Below are 18018 nucleotides of genomic sequence, written 5' to 3' on the forward strand. Positions count from 1 at the left end.
CAGCACATCTACATTTTATATAGCATACCTGGGCCATTTAAAAGAAAAGAAAAAAACATTTGTAATGCCTCCAGCATCCTTCATGCGGAGGCATGAAAATCCGTTGAGGGGTGTTTCTTCATTGCGAAAATGAGATGTAGGACGGATGGATGAACAGATAGACAGACAGACAAATAGACAAACAGACAGAGAGAGACCCCAAAGCACGATGTCCCTAGCACCCTTCAGGGTTAAAGGTATGAAAAATATTTCACATGTCTGCATAATTCAATTACAGGTGGTGTCGCATGGCAAGTAGATAGCATGGTGCACAGAACCAATGATTCACAAATTGATACCACATACGATCCCCCGCTAAGCACGGGCAGTTTGGAGAGTCTTATGGTCGACCGTCCACATGTGCATTGAAATCTCCTGCTTAAAGGGAGACAAAATTATGGCTGGTGGTTTCAGCTGCGTGTTAGGTCATCATCCATGGCGCTGTAGGGTGCGCAATTGCAAATTTATATGATTGCCTGATTCGCCACCCCATTTCGAGCATGCGCACTTATGAGGAGAGCAGCTGCGCGAGACATCAAGGGATCAGTACCCCGCCAGAATTTTGTTGCCAGACTCGACAAGCTTGCCGGGGAAGGGAATGTCCCACTGAGCGTTCACATGATGGGATTGCCGGGGAAAGTCAAACCCTTTCATTGTGAGCCGGGCCACGAATATTTTGCATTCAACTGCAGATCGTCTCAATAACTTTTCATTTCGTCACGGGGTACTCGACTGTGGCAGTGAGATTTCAACAAGTCATTATTTGCAATTATGGAAGCCATGATGTAGATTCCTACTTCTGAGCAGATGGGCTGTGCTGTCAGCCACAAGTAAAATAACAAGATTCATATTATTTGATCAAAGTATGGGCCTCAAAATAATTTGTAAGAGCAAAAGTGGAACTCGGGTTGAAAATGGTGGAGAAACATAGATGTAGAGGATCCACAGAAAAAAAATTGACAATTTCTGGTTGCATTTAATACCAAAGTGACATCACATTAGTCACTGTAGATACAAACCAAAGTAAGTGATTAATCAAAAAGAAAGATAATCACATTACAATCAAAATACGCCAGACAAGTCACTAGGGTATTTCACTTGCAAAGATTGATCCCCACCCATCTCCCCTCCCCCTTTCTCCTAAAATCATGACAATTTTAAGAATAAGCTTGTCTATTGGCAGAGTCTATTTCTGGTGCAGAAATGACTGAAAGAATGATCATGTACATCATAGCACTTGGATGCATAACTTTTAAAATACAATACACTCACCTAGTGTGGCAACACATCTAATTGTTTCACCTAGAGTAAGACTGGATCAACACATTGTACCCTGTGAAGATGAAAATATTCAAGTTGGTCAAACACTCGAGGGAAGTCCAAAATTCAGCCTACAAAATTTGCATCGCCTTTTTTACACTACCCTGAAAGTACAAGGCTGCATTTCAGTTTGTAACATGATTTACTGTCTCACACCACGGAAAGCGGTCACAATAATGTATAAAAGCAGATAAAAGTAGATAAAATATGGTATAAAACAGCATCAAGAGATTCTCACAAAATGCATATAAACACACAAATATGAATGTTTGCAAAATATTTGATGAGCTGTAATGCTACACAGAATAGGTTCATTTCTGTGAGTACTATGTATATACACGATATACTCTATTTATTTACTGTTCTAGGCAGTATAGACTTTACAAGTCACGATGATGAAATGACAACAAGATTTCTTTAACTCTGAAGTCGATACAGCAGCCAGTATATATCCTACGGAAGCCCTTTTTCTAGCAGCAAATCTTCGAAGTGTCATTCTATGCGATGTCCAACTCAAATAGACTAGTAGAATTTCATGTATATTGGACATATAGTATTAGGGACATCCAATGCACTGCACAAGTTTCATATGTAATACTAGTTGCCACAGCATATTATGCAAATTAGATGACGTGGCGATGTTCATCCCCTCTTACATCTTCCATTGACCTGTTTGTTGGAATTTGGCTTAAAAGACAAGTTCACCTTTATATACATATTATGTGGGTGGAATGATTGCAGCAATAGCAGTAGAACATATCAGTGAAATTTTGAGTAATATTGGACAATCTGTTTAAAAGTTATGAATTTTGCAGTTTGTGTGTTGCCATTGCTGGATGAGGCTCCAAATTGCGAAAATTTCATGCCGCGAAAACATCGTGTTTTACAGTACTTCAGTTTGGAGTTTCACGTGCCTAGAATGATAAAAAGAAAATGCAAAAATTCCACATATCCAGTAAAACTTTAAAAATTCATAACTTTTGCACCGATTGCCAGATTTTCCTCAAACTTTCACTGATGTCTATTACTAATGTTGCTGCTTTCACTTAATCCACATTTTTCTTTAGGTTTTGGTTTCCTCTAAAGCATAAGAGCCAACTAGAACATGGGGGGGGACTTGCCCTTCATATCATATCAAGCATGAAGATATTGCAAACCAACATGGACATACTTGCTGAGAGAGTCCTTTAACCCTATTCTAACTGGGGGGGGTCCCCCCCTCGACGTTTCGCGCCACGATTCCGCAACGCGCAAAGATTTTGTCGCATCGTTTTATGACTTTTTTCATTAAAGTCTCCCGCAAATTTTGAGACCAAATTTGCGACGTTCGGGTACACCGCTCTGAAGTTACATAATGTTTTGCATACGCATGTCAACCCGAAAACAGCTCAAATTCATGATATCGTGTGCAAATCCAATGCAAATTGTGTTTTTTGGTTAAATTGATATAAATTAGATTATTTCAACTTTTAACCATTGAAATTAATCAATTCTAAGCCTGAAAAAGTGCCTGCAACAAATTTTGGCAAAAAAACAATAGAAAACAAAAGGTCGAAAAAACAATAAAATACATAAGAAATTGACAAAAAAATAAAAAAACAAAAGAAATTGATTTTGATTGCGCAATTTTTTAAAATGAAAATTGTTTGATATGTCTTGAGGAATTCTGACACAAAAATTTAGCAATCCTTCAGTCTTTTTGATGGAGTTATAGGTGAAAATATAATTTCATGCACAAATTTGCATAATTAATTTATTGAAAATAGAAAGGAAATATTTTTCTATTGTATGACCATGTAGTCTTTTAGTTGAAATCCAGCTCTATCTTTAGGCAAAATTTCGCGGCTATCGCGCGATCGGTAGCCGAGATCTGAAGGGGGGTCAAATTGACACCCCCCCCCCCCCCCCCCCCCCCCCCCCCCCAGTAAAAACTTGGTCTCAAATAGCCCAGTTAGAATAGGGTTAAATCTGAATGCCCAACAAAGGGTCAAAGGTTACCTCAAGGTACATGCACCTCTACTGATCCCTTTGCTAAATACTGCTTGTGGCTGTCATGAGGAAAATCCTCATTTATCTTTGCTCTCTAGACAGGCTCTACCGCATTATCCAACCTCACATCATAAGCACAGCACATTTTGACCGGTAATGATGCTATGTACATTCATTTACCCTGGCATGCATGCACCATGAACGCGAAGCAGTATATCTTCTGACATCACAATGTGAGAGTCAGCATCAGAAATAAACAACATGGCTGGCAAAATATGAGAGAGATGAAATAAAAACATGGTCCAGCTATCAACAGAGATAATCTCAATATCTGATGAAAGCCATCAGAGAAAACAAAGAGAGCGGTAAAAAAAATATATTCATCATAGTATGTTCTCATCAAAGGTGGGAATAGAATAAGAAATGGAGAAGTGATTCTAACTAAAATTGATGCATAATAACAAAATGGTAGAAGATGATATCTATTGGATCTCAATTATCAAAGACCATGGAAAAATGGAAAACAAGAAAATATGACATGCACCATCTTCTATCAAAATGAAACAAATATTTTATCTTTACTGGAGTAAATTATCAAGACTTCATCTTCATCAAATATGCAGACTTAATTACAAACATTATTTCTAAATTCCGACACATTCAATGAAAACTGCGACTCCATACTTCTGGAAAACACACAATATACATCAGACGCTGAAGCTGTCCTGGCTTTGCCGAGAGTTGTACTATTAGAAGCGAAGAGTTGTGTTCAGACATTGCCGTACCGCCGTGCGATCTGGAACTCCCCCGTGGGGTCGTGGACGTAGTATTTCTCCCAAACCAGGGTGTGCTGCGAGTTGTGCCCCCACGGCTTGAATCGACCGTTCCAGTGCAGAAGCTTGGCCGCCTTCAGAAATGCCTCAGAATAACGTGCGCCTGTCGTAACACCTACAAAGCCAACGGCAGTGACGTACGTGTTAAGACGTTTTCTAACAATTCCCCTCTAGCGATTGTAAAATCTACGAGTAGACTACAAATCAAACAAATTTCTGAAAATATGACTGATTTCAACTGTACAGATCATTGGCTTCCTGTACCTCACCACAAAACAGTTTCCTCGGTGTCACAAGTGTGACATAGCTCTTGTGGCAGGCAAAATTGTTTCAAGGAAGATAGAATTTGTCCATATTTTGAGAGAAAAAAAAAAAACCTTTTCACTGTCTTCTGGCAGAACAGGAAAGTCAATTTCTTTCTTCATATGAATCTGAGAAAGTTATAATTGCTGGTTTCCTTTGCTCATAGAATTAGTGAAGAGTGCTACTAGATCCACTCTTGCATCGTGATCTGAACATACTTTTTTTTCCCCCCCAGTGACTGCGGGATTCCATGTTCAGTTAGCAATCACACAGTGGGAAATTCCTTATGATTTCTGTTTTTGCCCTGAAATTGGCTCTTTTCTGATGTTTTACTCAGTCAGCATTATCTTCCATAAAATCTCCTTGAATTAATCAAAGGTATAATGTTAAAATAATGAAATTATCAATTTTAAGCATGAATCAATTTTGGTGTGATAATTACAATACATGACTTGATTCCATTGCACAGTAGTGGGTTTGGATGTTTGTTAAATAATAAATCATGAACACAGTTCAACGTAACCTTTAAATTGAATAAATCAGTGCATTACTTTTATATCGTCATTGAAAGAAATAATATCTAAGGCAAATGAATACAGAATACATGATGATTTGAGTGAAAATTTGAAGAAAGAGCACAGACACACAAAACCAAACTGCTTGCTTATCAAAAAACAACACAAAACTGGAGGGTACAATATTCAGGGTACAATAATCATGAACAGGAAGTAATTTTGGGAGCTCTACCTAGATGCCTGATGTGCCACTCCGGAGGGATAGCGGTGTACTTCTTGTAGAAGACGATGAGCATGGGGGGTCCCGAGTGCCCCCCTCCTCTCTGGTTACCATAGACATCCTCTCTGTTTGTGAAAAACAGTGACGATGAAAAACAACAATAGGCATGGTCAGACTGGCAAAAGACTGGCAAGGTTAAAATCGCAAAGTCTTTGCGATCTTTTGTCGTGCAGTCACACTGGCACACTGGGTCATTGGTGCGCGCGGGCAAGAAAGAAGAGAGAGCGCACCGTCCGATGGCTAGTGATTGTGACGTACAACAATGCACATCTGTATGTGACAATGGCCTCGCGCTTCAAAGTCACCAACCGCAAACAGATCGAGAAGTTTGTCGGGGGTGAGGAAAAAATCCCTAGTTGGAGGGGGAAAAATCCCTAGTTGGAGGGAGAAGTTTCGTGAGAAGTTTCGAGGGAAGTTTGGTGGGATGTTTGCGGTCACACTGGCAAAACTTCGAGATCTTAAAGATTGCGATCTTAAACTTCTCAATCTTTTGCCAGTCTGACCGCGCATAATGATGATAAAAGTGCCAATCTCTGAATCAAATAAGCATCGTTTGGGTTCAGGGTTGGAACCCATGTGAAGCCCAACACATTTGCCCTTCAGTAATGCACTTAAAGCCCAAAAAAAGTTCTGGTACGCCTGCAAAAGTTGTCAAATTTTGCTCCAAAATGTGAAAGTATGCCTAGGAAATGTGCGGAATAACGCTGTAATAACAAGATATTCGATGGGTAACGACGAAAATGGGAAATATTACCCAGGTCGAAAAACCAGTTGGCAACTGGTACTGGTACCAGTTGATTCCAGTTAAGGCAACTGGTTTCAATATGGAAATTGGAATGTGTGACTAGAAATCAACTGGTATCAATTGGTATTCATTCAACTGGTTTCAAGTGGTATTCGTCCAACTGGAATCAACTGGTACCAGTTGGTACCAGTTGGAATCAACTGGTATCAACTGGAATCAACTGGGATCTAGTTGACAAAATTAACTTTGTGTTGAATTGTTTGATGTATGGGTGTTTCGTGTATGTCAACACATTTTTAATATCTAACCTATCATAATCCTACAGCTAGTCTTAAAGCCTATACCTAGAAGTACATTTAGGCTTAGCCTACATCCTAGACCTAGTTAGTACCAGGGATATTTCATTCATTTATATAGGGCCATATAGTTGTAATGATTTAAGATATAAAGACAGAATAAACTGACCAGAAAGAATATAAATTATTAGTGGAAAAGTGAGCAAAGAAAATGGGATTCCATCGGGATTCGAACCCGAGACCTCCGGATAGCAATCCGGAGGTCTCGGGTTCGAATCCCGATGGAATCCCATTTTCTTTGCTCACTTTTCCACTAATGATTTAAGATATGGTTACCAAGTAGATTAAACTTTTAGTATAAAAATATGAAAATACCTCATCAAAGGTACAAGTTGAAATTGTGAATATCACGGTAATAATATTAGATAAATTTTTCTTGCATTTCAGACATTTCTGAGTTTATTTAAATCATTAAAAAAATTAAATTTAACAATATTTTGTCTTTTTCACGAAGAGAATTTGAATAGCTTATGAATATTCACGAGCAAAAGAACCAGTAGAAACCAATAGAAACCAACTGGTATCAACTGGTATTAGAATTTCAATGGTTTAGTTACTGGGTTTAAATCTAGAATGAAGTTGTAAGCAAGTCCAGTCAGGTACATGGGTATCAATTTTTGTCAACTAATTTGCACACAAACCGACACACACACGCACACACACACACACACACACACACACACACACAAACACACACAAACTGGTCAAAATACAGTCTGTCAATTAAAGTGTCAAATGATCTTATTGATTCCAACTGAATTTAGTTGAAATCACTAAGAGTCCAAGTTCAATCAAGTCAAATGTTTTGTTTTATTGTGTTTTGTTTACTTTTTACTCTAATGTTTTAATTAAGTTTGGTTAACTTTTTAATTCAGTTTTAATTGATGAACAAATCGAATTCAAAAAGTAGACTTCAGCTGGTGTCAACTGGTACACAATGAGACGTGAACTGGTATCAACTGGCAACCAGTAGACTTATTGTACTGGTTTCAACTGGTAAGCAGTGCAACTTCAACCGGTATAAACTGGTACCAGTAAGACTTCAACTGGTGCCAGTAGACTTGTACTGGTTTCAACTGGTAAGCAGTGCAACTTCAACTGGTATAAACTGGTACCGGTAGACTTGTACTGGTTTCAGCTGGTAAGCAGTGCAACTTCAACTGGTATAAAGTGGTACCAGTAGACTTGTACTGGTTTCAACTGGTAAGCAGTGTAACTTCAACTGGTATAAACTGGTACCAGTAAGACTTCAACTGGTACCAGTAGACTTGTACTGGTTTCAACTGGTAAGCAGTGCAACTTCAACTGGTATAAACTGGTACCAGTAGACTTGTACTGGTTTCAGCTGGTTAGCAGTGCAACTTCAACTGGTATAAAGTGGTGCCAGTAGACTTGTACTGGTTTCAACTGGTAAGCAGTGTAACTTCAACTGGTATAAACTGGTACCAGTAAGACTTCAACTGGTACCAGTAAGACTTCAACTGGTACCAGTAGACTTGTACTGGTTTCAACTGGTAAGTGCAACTTCAACTGGTATAAACTGGTACCAGTATAATTGTACTGGTTTCAACTGGTAAGCAGTGCAACTTCAACTGGTATAAACTGGTACCAGTATGATTAAACTGGTATCAACTGGTTTCAATTAGAATTGCTTATTTTGTTACTGGAAATTTGGAGTTGCCTTCTGATTTCAACTGGTACCAGTTGAAACCAGTTTAAGACCAGTTAAAACCAGTAAAGACCACTTAAAAAATGCTTACTGGTTTCTACTGGCTTTTCGACCTGGGTAACCAAAAACGTTCACTCTCAGAACTTACCCGAACGGGCTCAGGCTAGACTCGGACTCGGGGATAACTCGGCCTCGCTTTGCTTGACGGCGGGATGAGTTGTATTGGTTGTCCCTCTGGATTGTACAGTGTGGTGTACTATGCATATGGGAGCGGCCTGTATAAACTACATTGTAGCGTTCTGGCTACTCGCAGTAATGGTCCGAGTTGTTACAACACGCGCAACAAAAACCTCTTTGGCGCGCATGCAAAATTAGTGTGCGCGTCTCAAGCACCTCTAAAAACAATCAAAGACGCTTGATAAACCACAACAAAAACTTCAAAGACCGCGCGTCTCAGCAACTGAGGTGATGTGCGTATATACTAGTAGGCTTGAGGACCGCGCTGTCCATTTGTTTTGTACAGGATTAGCACGCACTTTCCTGTCTGCTCAGTAAGGCCTCGTTTGGTACCCGTAGTATTATAGAGTACTGATGAACATGGCGATCATGAACTGTGTGTAAATTGTCTGAAATAGGGTCGAGTTTTCCCTGAGACCGAGTTAGTCTGGAGCCTTCTGGAATAAAGGTCGGTCTACCGACTTTTATTATTTTTCTCAAAATACTCCAAAACGACTCATCATTCTGGCAAACCGCGTCAGCCAGGTAAGTTTCTTTGTAGACTCTTTCGATATATTGCAAGCAAATATGAAATGGTGCCAGACGGGTTCTCAAGCCCTTACCAGAACTTTGTTTTCACTTTAACCCACATTATTGCTGCTCTCTACCCAGGAGTATGAATGGGTACCCGGTAGGATAAGAATGTTTATGTTGGTTGGTCAGCATGCGTACTCCTGTAAAATGGCTGCAACTGGCTGGAATGCTCCCCAGGGAGTGGAGAGTGTGCAATGTCAGTGCTGGCTGGAAATTATGTATCTAGTGACCGGGGTAATAATAGTATGTATGCATCTTGAGCACTTTAAAGAGTGGATTTGGTGCAATATAAAGTCATATTATAATCATCATCATCATATATTGCATAGCCATGCAAACAAAGAAAAAAAAAATTAATAATGCTTCACACACTTATGCTGTGCAATTCACAAAACTATTTCAAACTCACGCCCACCCACAAATGATATTTGTGATTACTGATGAAGATTATCATTGTCAGCAGTATCACTTTCATTGTGAAGTGAATAAAATTTGTTCATGTCTGCATAATAATCTGACAAGTCTCCATAGAAAGAGATCCTGATAAAGTACGACACAAAAAGAGAGGCGTAGTACGACACAAAAAGAGAGCCGTTAAATACTGCTTGGAAGTTGAAACAGATGTGTTTGAATCAATTCCATCTGTGTCCATGTACTGTATGTCCATTGATACTTTTTTTTTGTATGCTTGCCATGTATTTAAGGACATGGCACACATCGCATCCCTGAGAATATGATGAAAATTAATGAGCGTGAACACTGCGCCCTATATATAATTCCCTTGACTCACTTTGAGTTGACGGTGACCCAGTAGTCAAGACGGGCAGTGACGTTCTGCTTTTTCCACTCTGCCACGTCCACAACAAAGACTCCGGTGTTGAAGGAGCACTCCATGGGGTTGAGCCCCAGGCCTTTAAGCTTCTCGTTCTGGAAGTTCAGGAAGCTGGCATATTTATTCTACAGCAGTCAAAGGGTTAAAGAAAGAGTAAAATGTACTGAATGGGTCTTAATCTCAACAATTACACAACTTTCTTTGAACAGATTATTTTTCAATAAACTTTATCTGTGGAAGGGGACAAAAAAACTTATATGTTGAATGTGCAAATACTTGTTTAAAAGCTTATTGTCACTCACATAGACACATCACATTTTCTCAGAGACTCCCTTTTGGAGCCAGCTATCCTGTTGAAGCAGCAATACCTACAGTGATTAGGCAGATCACTGATTAGAATGTGACTGTGATTAGATGAATATGACAATCACATTTCTGTGTAACTCTGAGAGGAAATAATCCCTACAAGACGTTTCAAGATACTTTAGAAGAGGAAAAAAAACCCTGTGTCTAATCTTTGTCAGAGTGTGAGGTACAATTCAAAGCCGCCTTATCTTCAGATGTCGCACTCTTAAATCTGACTGGTACAAATGTTAGACTTTGGAAGTTTGATGATAGATAAATACATGTGTAGAATATATTTGTTTGTGCTGTTCTGGCAGGAAGACATCTAGTATGATACACTACAGGCTTTTAAAGTGATACATAGCATTACATTTTGACAGAGTTTTTCTTACAATGATGATTCCGTATCTTGAGGTGACCGCCGAGCAGTCGTCGGAGAAAGCGACTGCATGCCCCGGCTCCAGCTTGGTGGCATTGAGCTCGACAATGTCGCCCTGGGTGATGGTGTCGCTGTCAACGAAGATGACACGCCCCTTGAGGTCGGGGAAGATACGCGGAAAGTACAGGCGGGCATAGTTGAGCTGTAGTGAGAGACACAACACACACCCTGAAAATGAGACCAAATTCACTTGAGGGAATCACCGAATCTTGCGATCTGCAATAAGTAGTCAAACCCAATACAGGCTAAACTCTTTTTTGCATTGCCATTGGCAAAAATAGGAAATTAAAGAAAGAGAAAAAAAAAAATAAGAGAAATGGTATTCCTTGAAGTTGTAAATGAAGGTGAGCATTTAATCATGAGAATACCAATATGCTAATGATAATTACTCTAATGAAGGCAAGAAAGATGCAGGGTGATAATCTCTTGCAAGGTTCTGATGATGATGTTCCTGACTTGTAAAGATAATGACGACAATGATGATCATGATTATGGTGATAGTGTGATGAGAGAGATGATAATAAGAATAATGATAACAGATGGCGATGGTGGTGATGATGATGATGATGATGACAGTAAGGAGTAGAGGTAGTGATGATAATGATGCCAGAAGAGATAGAAATGCTGAAAATCATGGCAATGGGGATGATTTAAATTTTTCTCTTAAGTACTGAGTATATCACTTTAATATCTGTGACATTAATAGTGACATTATATTGCTGTATATCCCTCTTATATCTGTTGTCACTGGGGTGACAAGACCTTGTATCTCAAATTTTGGTGAAAATGACTTTTTTCTTTTTTAAATTAATGGTCAGATAATCAGTTAAGAGATGTTCTGTCCAAATCCTAGTCGTCATATCCACAGAATGTATGCATTCAAAACAATTTTCCAGCTCAAAATGGACAATAAAATTGAATCGAATTGATGTCTGTGATGGTGATAACTGAAAAGGCAACTGGCAATGAAACTGTGAACAGTTAAAGATGATAAGGAGAAGAATACTTGAGTACTGACCGGGGAACCAAGTTCCATCCGTCTGTCTCTGAAAGTAATCTTGTCCTTCACCCATGACTCGTCAAACACCTTGATAGTGTAGTCCAGATCCTTCAGGCTGGACTGAGTTATCCACTTACTGCGGGGGAGGTGGAGAGAAGGGGAGAGGGAGATGAACAAATAACCATTGAATATGGCCAACAGGAGGCACTAGCTTATGCACCTCTTTAAATCTTATACGCTAATACACTAGGTAACTAAATTTGTATTTGTCAATGGAATTTCAAAAACCTGCATAAACATTCCCTGTATTAACTCTTTATTGAAATGTGAGAAAGTAAATATCATTCTAAATGCCTCATGGAGGACCTTGATTAAGGGCTTGTTTGATGTTCTGAAGAGAATACATTTTCTTTAAATCAAATAGCACTGCCCTCATATTTTTTTTATATTGCTTCAATACTGCAATATCACACATAGTTTTAAAGTTCCTCTCTAATTAGGGCAGTACATAGAACTGGCCATAAATTAAAAAGTTTATAACTTTGGAACAAATTGTCTGATTTTCCCCTAACTCTCACCAAGTGATTCCAATATCCTTCTGCATCTGCTGCTTCCACATACACGTGTGGGGAAACCCCCCTTTAAAATCCAGCTATCACATTGACATCAAATTAGCAGACTACCAGTATAATGCATCTGATCATCTTTCACCTTGGAATGGCTGGGTGAGGAAGAACAGTCAATTCCATTAGCACTTCAGTGTTAATGGATAAGTTCACCCTCATATGCATGTGAATTGAAAGAGTGCAGCAATATCAATAAAACATGCCAGTGAAAGTTTGACGAAACTTGGATGATAAGTTCAAAAGTTATGAATTGTTGAAGTTTCAGTGCCGCCCATCACTGGATGAGAAGACTATTACATATCGTGATGTCACATGTGTAGAACAATATACTGTAAAAGTGGTTTCTTTCGCGTACAGATACTTTCGCGGTTTCCATCGGTGCCGACTTTTTCGCGTGTGTTTAAATTCGCGGTCGGCAAAATCTGTGAATTCACAGTCGGCAAAAACTGTTTTATTTTGCACATGAAAACCCAAACTATAATCCAATTATTCTTTTATTTATCACATAGAAATTAGATTTAAAGGCAGGCTTACCTGAAATCCTGTCTCTCGTGTACTTTATAACATGCTTGTACCTACATTGCGCGGTATCGCTGTGTGTGTGTTGACCATCAATACACTCAATGCGCGGAATCTTCGTGTGTGCATGTGCGCAACAGCATTGTAACAAGCGGTGTGTTCAAAACATTTTCGCGTGATGTTAAATTCGCGGTTCAACCTCAAAGCGCGAAAATAAAACCACCGCGAAAGAAACCGCTTTTACAGTAGAGAAAATACAAAGAAAATTCAACATGCTCTTACTTTTCTTGCATAATAAAAGAACACTTGACCTGCCTCTTTTAGAAAGCAGGGGTTATAATATTACACTCAACATGTCAACTGGTGACAAGTCAAGGGAATGTGTACTTTATCCCCCCCCCCCCCCTAAAAAAAAAAAAAAAAAAAATGATGAAATTATGTGATATTTTCTTTTTTATATTTTCCTTATCTATCTACAAATGCAGGAGTAATTGCGCAGAAACTTTAACAATTTGAAACTGTTGAACAGATTGTCTAATTTTCCAAACTTTCACTGTTGTGTTCTATGAATACTGCTGCTCTCACTCAATACACATGTATTATGAAGGTGAACTTGTCCTTTAACCCTCACCAGGCCAGACTTTTGGGGGCTAAGAGCTTCAAAAAAGTATGAGAGATTGGTCAAGACATACTACTGTAAGATCAAAATGACAATAAGAGATTGCTCATGGGGATACAGTAATTAGAAATGCACAGAATTTCTGGTCTTTTTCATGCTGTGCCCTGCTCAGAGAGTCACCTTAAATGGTCCAGGGAGTCCTTGTCCACGACCAGGTAGAACTTGATTTTGGCCCGAGAGTTGAGGTATATGCTGTTCATGGCCGCCACCATCCCGCCCAGCGTCGAACCATCTGAGCACAGGAGGACGTTGACCTTGCCCTCCTGTCCCGAGCCTTTGGTCACATTCTTACTGGGGAGGCCCTGTGGATTGTCACGGTATGCACTATTTGCTGGAACTCCGCCTATGTGTATGTCTAGTAGTTTGGGTGGAAAAACAAGAGGAAAGCGAATAAGTTGTTTCAATTTTTACCTTCTGACTCTTACTTATTGTATGTATTAAGACCATTTCATAATGCATGATTGTAAGTACTTGGCAATCTTTACCATTAAACAGGGCTGAACACTTAGCAATTTTTTCTACTGGTCCGACCTGTCTGTTGCACTGATAGGTACCTAGTTTTTCTATTTTTTACTGGTCCATTCCTGAAAAAGTTACTGGTCCAACTGTGAATTTCACTGGTCAGGGACCGTCGAACCAGTGCCAGTGTGCAGCGTTGCATTAAAGAATTGTTACTGATGGCAGAACTCCCAACCTTTCTGTTTGAACAACACCAATTATTTGATCAAAAAGTAGGAAAGAGCGAGCAGCTCCCACGTGTAAAGGTGTGTTGTAAAATTATCAAGAAAAATAGGAAGTTCATATTGAAACAAGAGCTGGGAAAAGTCAAAAATTCAAAGTTTTTCCTATGAATTCACAATGGTTTGGAGGTCTATGGTGATCAGGGAGCTTGTCCAAGGCTTGCCTTGCATGGCAACTCCACTTCATACATACTAGAGTCCACTGAATTCACTGCTTTTAGTAGGAAACTCCTTATAGATCCTCTGGGTAACAAGAAAAAATAAGTACCCAAATGCATAAATTTATAAGTCAAAATTTTCATTTTTACTTCTATTTTACAAGCATGTCAATCACATCACAACAGTCAGATGTACTCATTTAGATGTCTGTCAGCAGTATCAATCATTGTGAAGAATAATACACCTTGATTTACTACGCACCTGCACTGGACTACACCTATGCAAAGTGATCTTTGTAATTTCTCTGAGAAAATAATATTATTTGTCACTCCATTATTTGAGCTAACAGCTCTCTCTTGCATTTGTTTCACTGTTCACAACGTATTGATATGTAACATAGATATTTAACAGATTCTGGCAAATTACTCACAAATACTCTCGGGGTCAAAATTTGTGGCTGATATTTTGCCATGGTTACAACAGATATTACAAATATACTTGAGCTTTTCTTTCACTTACCCTTGGCATTACAAACATTTAGCTGGTGAACAGAAAATGAAAGAGATTTTGTTCTCTTTGTTTTGCTTTGGTTAAACTTTGTGAAGTGTGGTCATTTTCTCCAGAAAAGAAAAATGAGTAAATATAAAAACCTTTGATTGCAGCTGGTGGATCTATCTCCTCTTCATCTGCCTGTGGTGTGTGGAAATAAAGGATGTACAATACCAGGGCCACAAGGCACACAGTAACAACTGAAAGACAAACATACAAGAAAGTCAATTGTTAGCAATATCAAAGTTTGAGTGATTTTGGGTGTCTAGCTAAAAAAAATTACTGGTTGAACTGCTAAAAATATTTGCGGGAACATTTGCCATGATGCTATAAGTGAAATTAAAACAACACTTTGTTTCTAGCAACTTACAGTTTTGCACACTTTCTGTCACAAGACATTTTTTCTCTTGGTCACATCCTTTTTTTTGGTAACATTAGTTACCAACCTTTTAAGTTGCCACGGCAAATTATATTCTAATAATATATTTGATGAAATGTATTCATTCATGTAATTATAAACCTGCAAAGGATGACCATGTTTTTAATTGACTTGAAATGAATAAATGGTGATTTAGTAGTAAGAATAAATATATGAATTTGTTTGAATGTAACATTACTAAGCACTTTCAAATTATGCCACATTATGAATGGCAAAAAGAATCTAGAGATTGATGCTATGATGACAGGTAAATTAAAATAGTTATATTATCCCCAAAAATGAAGCATGATTAAACAAAACAACTTTGAAGTTTCCATTTTTTTTTTCTAGGTATAGCTTGATGTGAGTATTTAGGATGAGGTAAGGTTTAGGATTGTATATGTGGATGTGGATGGAATCTAGGTTTGGCTTAAAAGCATGCAGATATTTAATAGGAGCAATTGTTGCAAGAGCCATTGTCATGGAACCACTATTTCTCAATGTAGCGTCACTGTACATCTAGCCCACGCCCAACTGGCCATGGGCATGGCTCCAAATACCTCTAACCGAGCAACCCACTTTCACTTTAAATTTTTAATAAATGTATTAGAATCTATTAAGATTTATTTTTTAGTTTCATAAAAAAGAGGCAAGAATATGATGACTTACATGTTGTCACGTGAACGCGTGCCATGTCATCAGGTTGCTGCTCTCACTTCTCGCTATACAATCCTTGGATTTTTTCCTTTGCTAAAATAGGTTGATCTAAGGTAAGAGGGCAACTGCAATGCAATGCTGGCCATGCAATGCGACTTCTGCTGCGAGTGCTGGATTGGGGGTCCCTTCCTTCCTACACCACAGAAATAACAACGTGTGGGACTACGGATGTAAAACTGATGCATCAGCAATCACTGTCTCTGCGACAAATCACTGGAATCAGAGCTCAAAAGTGCTGTAATATTCTGGAGTTACCTCTGAAAACTTAAAAACAATTGTGACAGGTACAAGGGACGAGATATAACCCTATACAGGTTTCTGGTTGAATGATGGTCCGACCACGTCAGCTCTGTCTTCGCTCAAATCGAGGTGCCTACGTCTTCTGCTTCTTTGTTGCTGTTGTTGTATTGTTGTTTGGTATAGTGAACACACATTGCGGTATTGTATATACAGTACGGCCGCAGACGATGATAAACACACTGGTCAACAACATACTACGTGGCATTTCAACTGACAAAAATAGCAAGCTGCACGCCGAGTTTTAATAACAAAGAAATGTTCATAATGATTTAATCAGTTTGATAAACTGAAGTAGGCCTGCATACATACTAACTAACTAACCAACTAACTAACCAACTAACTATAACTAAGTACCGGTAACTTACTACAGTAACTAACCAACCAACTAACTAACTAACTAACTAACTAACTAACTAACTAACTAACTAACTAACTAACTAACAAATCGATGTATGAAATTGGTATAATGCCTAGTTCAAGGCTTATCATTAAAAATGAGAAAAAAAAAATGCCGGGAGTGCATAATTCTATGCCATAATTCCCAATCAAGACGTTAATTTTCCGTGAGAGACTAGCCCATTCCATTTTTAGGTTGATCAAGAGGCCGTAAACTCATAGACAAGAGAATGGTGGAAATCCGTGATTGAAATTAGTAAAACGTAATACAGAAAACTAAGAATCATTATTCTATTTTTTTTTCAGTATAGAATGAAATATCAACAACAGCCTGCATAAATTAATGTTAATTAGATTAAAAGATGACGTCATCAGAGCGAAACTCTAGGGTATGCTTTGCAAGAATAGAAAATTATTCTTTAATTAGGCCAATTATGTCAATCATCCAGCGACCATGTTATAGCCCCTCCCCTTTACAAAATCACCATACTATACCAGTCATACAGTACGACAGATTAAGAGAGTATACAGTATGTTCCCCCCCCCCCCCAAAAAAAAAAAAATAAAAAATAAAAAAATAAATAAAAAAATAAAAAAATAAATAAAAAATAAAAAATAAAAAATAAAAAATACAACGGAACCCTCCGCAATGACATCTTTAAAAATAGTGAATCAATCTAAATACAAATTCAGGGTATGAAACTATAACTCATTGCCCATATCTTACAGAAAACCCCATTCGATTTGCTTCAGTGGTCAAAGAGAAATGAGGAATTTTGTAGAGGATGTCGGGAATCGCTTCCCTCCAAGTTCTGTCTATTATTCACACACAAGAGCATTGAATTGCTAAAATTGGAAGAATCAGACTCATGACATGCCTTACAACAATCTACATTTCTCTGTGACCGCTTAACCAAAGTGAATGGGGTTTTCTGCAAAATAGAGCTAAGATGTATTATTTTAAGATCCTGAAGTAGCACTTAGACAGGTCTATCATATTGGGTGTTATCAATTCGAAAATCTGATTGTAATTTTTGGGGGACATACTGCTGTATGTCCCCAAAATTACAATCAGATTTTCGCATTGATAATACCCAATATAATGATTAATTTTTTAAAAGCTACTTCAGGGTCTTAAAATATAACATTTTAGCTCTATTTTGCAGAAATCCCCATTCGATTTGGTTAAGTGGTCACAGAGAAATGTGGATTGTTATAAAGCATGTCATGCATGTCATACCCTGAATTTGTATTTAGATTGATGCAATATTTTTTAAGATATCATTGTGACGGCCCCGTTGTATTTTTTTTTTTTGACATACGGTACTGGATGCACTTTTTAGAGACATACAGATTTTGTGAATTCGCGATAAATCTTCTGTCCCATAAAGATTCGGATGCGGTTTATCCGTGTCTCCTCGAGTTTTAAAAAAAAAATGA

At 38.3% G+C, this 18018-nt stretch overlaps 1 protein-coding gene across 1 annotated transcript; it reads right to left on the reverse strand.

The window, feature by feature from the left end:
• Positions 1–3893: 3893 nt before the first annotated feature.
• On the reverse strand, positions 3894–16246 carry LOC139711139 (glycosyltransferase 8 domain-containing protein 1-like). The gene is made up of 8 exons (XM_071623058.1): positions 15835–16246; positions 14849–14947; positions 13420–13654; positions 11494–11611; positions 10429–10617; positions 9650–9816; positions 5232–5344; positions 3894–4296 (listed from the first exon to the last, which is right to left on the reverse strand). The coding sequence occupies exons 1-8, from the start codon at positions 15857–15859 to the stop codon at positions 4118–4120; spliced, it is 1125 nt and encodes a 374-aa protein (XP_071479159.1). The 5' UTR covers positions 15860–16246; the 3' UTR covers positions 3894–4117.
• Positions 16247–18018: the final 1772 nt, after the last annotated feature.

Source organism: Diadema antillarum, unplaced genomic scaffold (genome assembly GCF_040938485.1).
Source record: "Diadema antillarum isolate AM-2024a unplaced genomic scaffold, OU_Dant_1.0 seq00001617_RagTag, whole genome shotgun sequence".
Taxonomy (NCBI): Eukaryota; Metazoa; Echinodermata; class Echinoidea; order Diadematoida; family Diadematidae; genus Diadema; species Diadema antillarum.

Bases quoted from the DNA above. Each gene is read 5' to 3' on its own strand.
- LOC139711139 (XM_071623058.1), bottom strand. From the start codon at position 15,859: ATGGCACGCGTTCACGTGACAACAT. The intron at 14,948-15,834 runs GTAAGTCATCAT...TTTGTCTTTCAG, and splicing joins ACGCGTTCACGTGACAACAT to TTGTTACTGTGTGCCTTGTG. The intron at 4,297-5,231 runs GTAGAGCTCCCA...TTGGCTTTGTAG, and splicing joins GTGGCACATCAGGCATCTAG to GTGTTACGACAGGCGCACGT.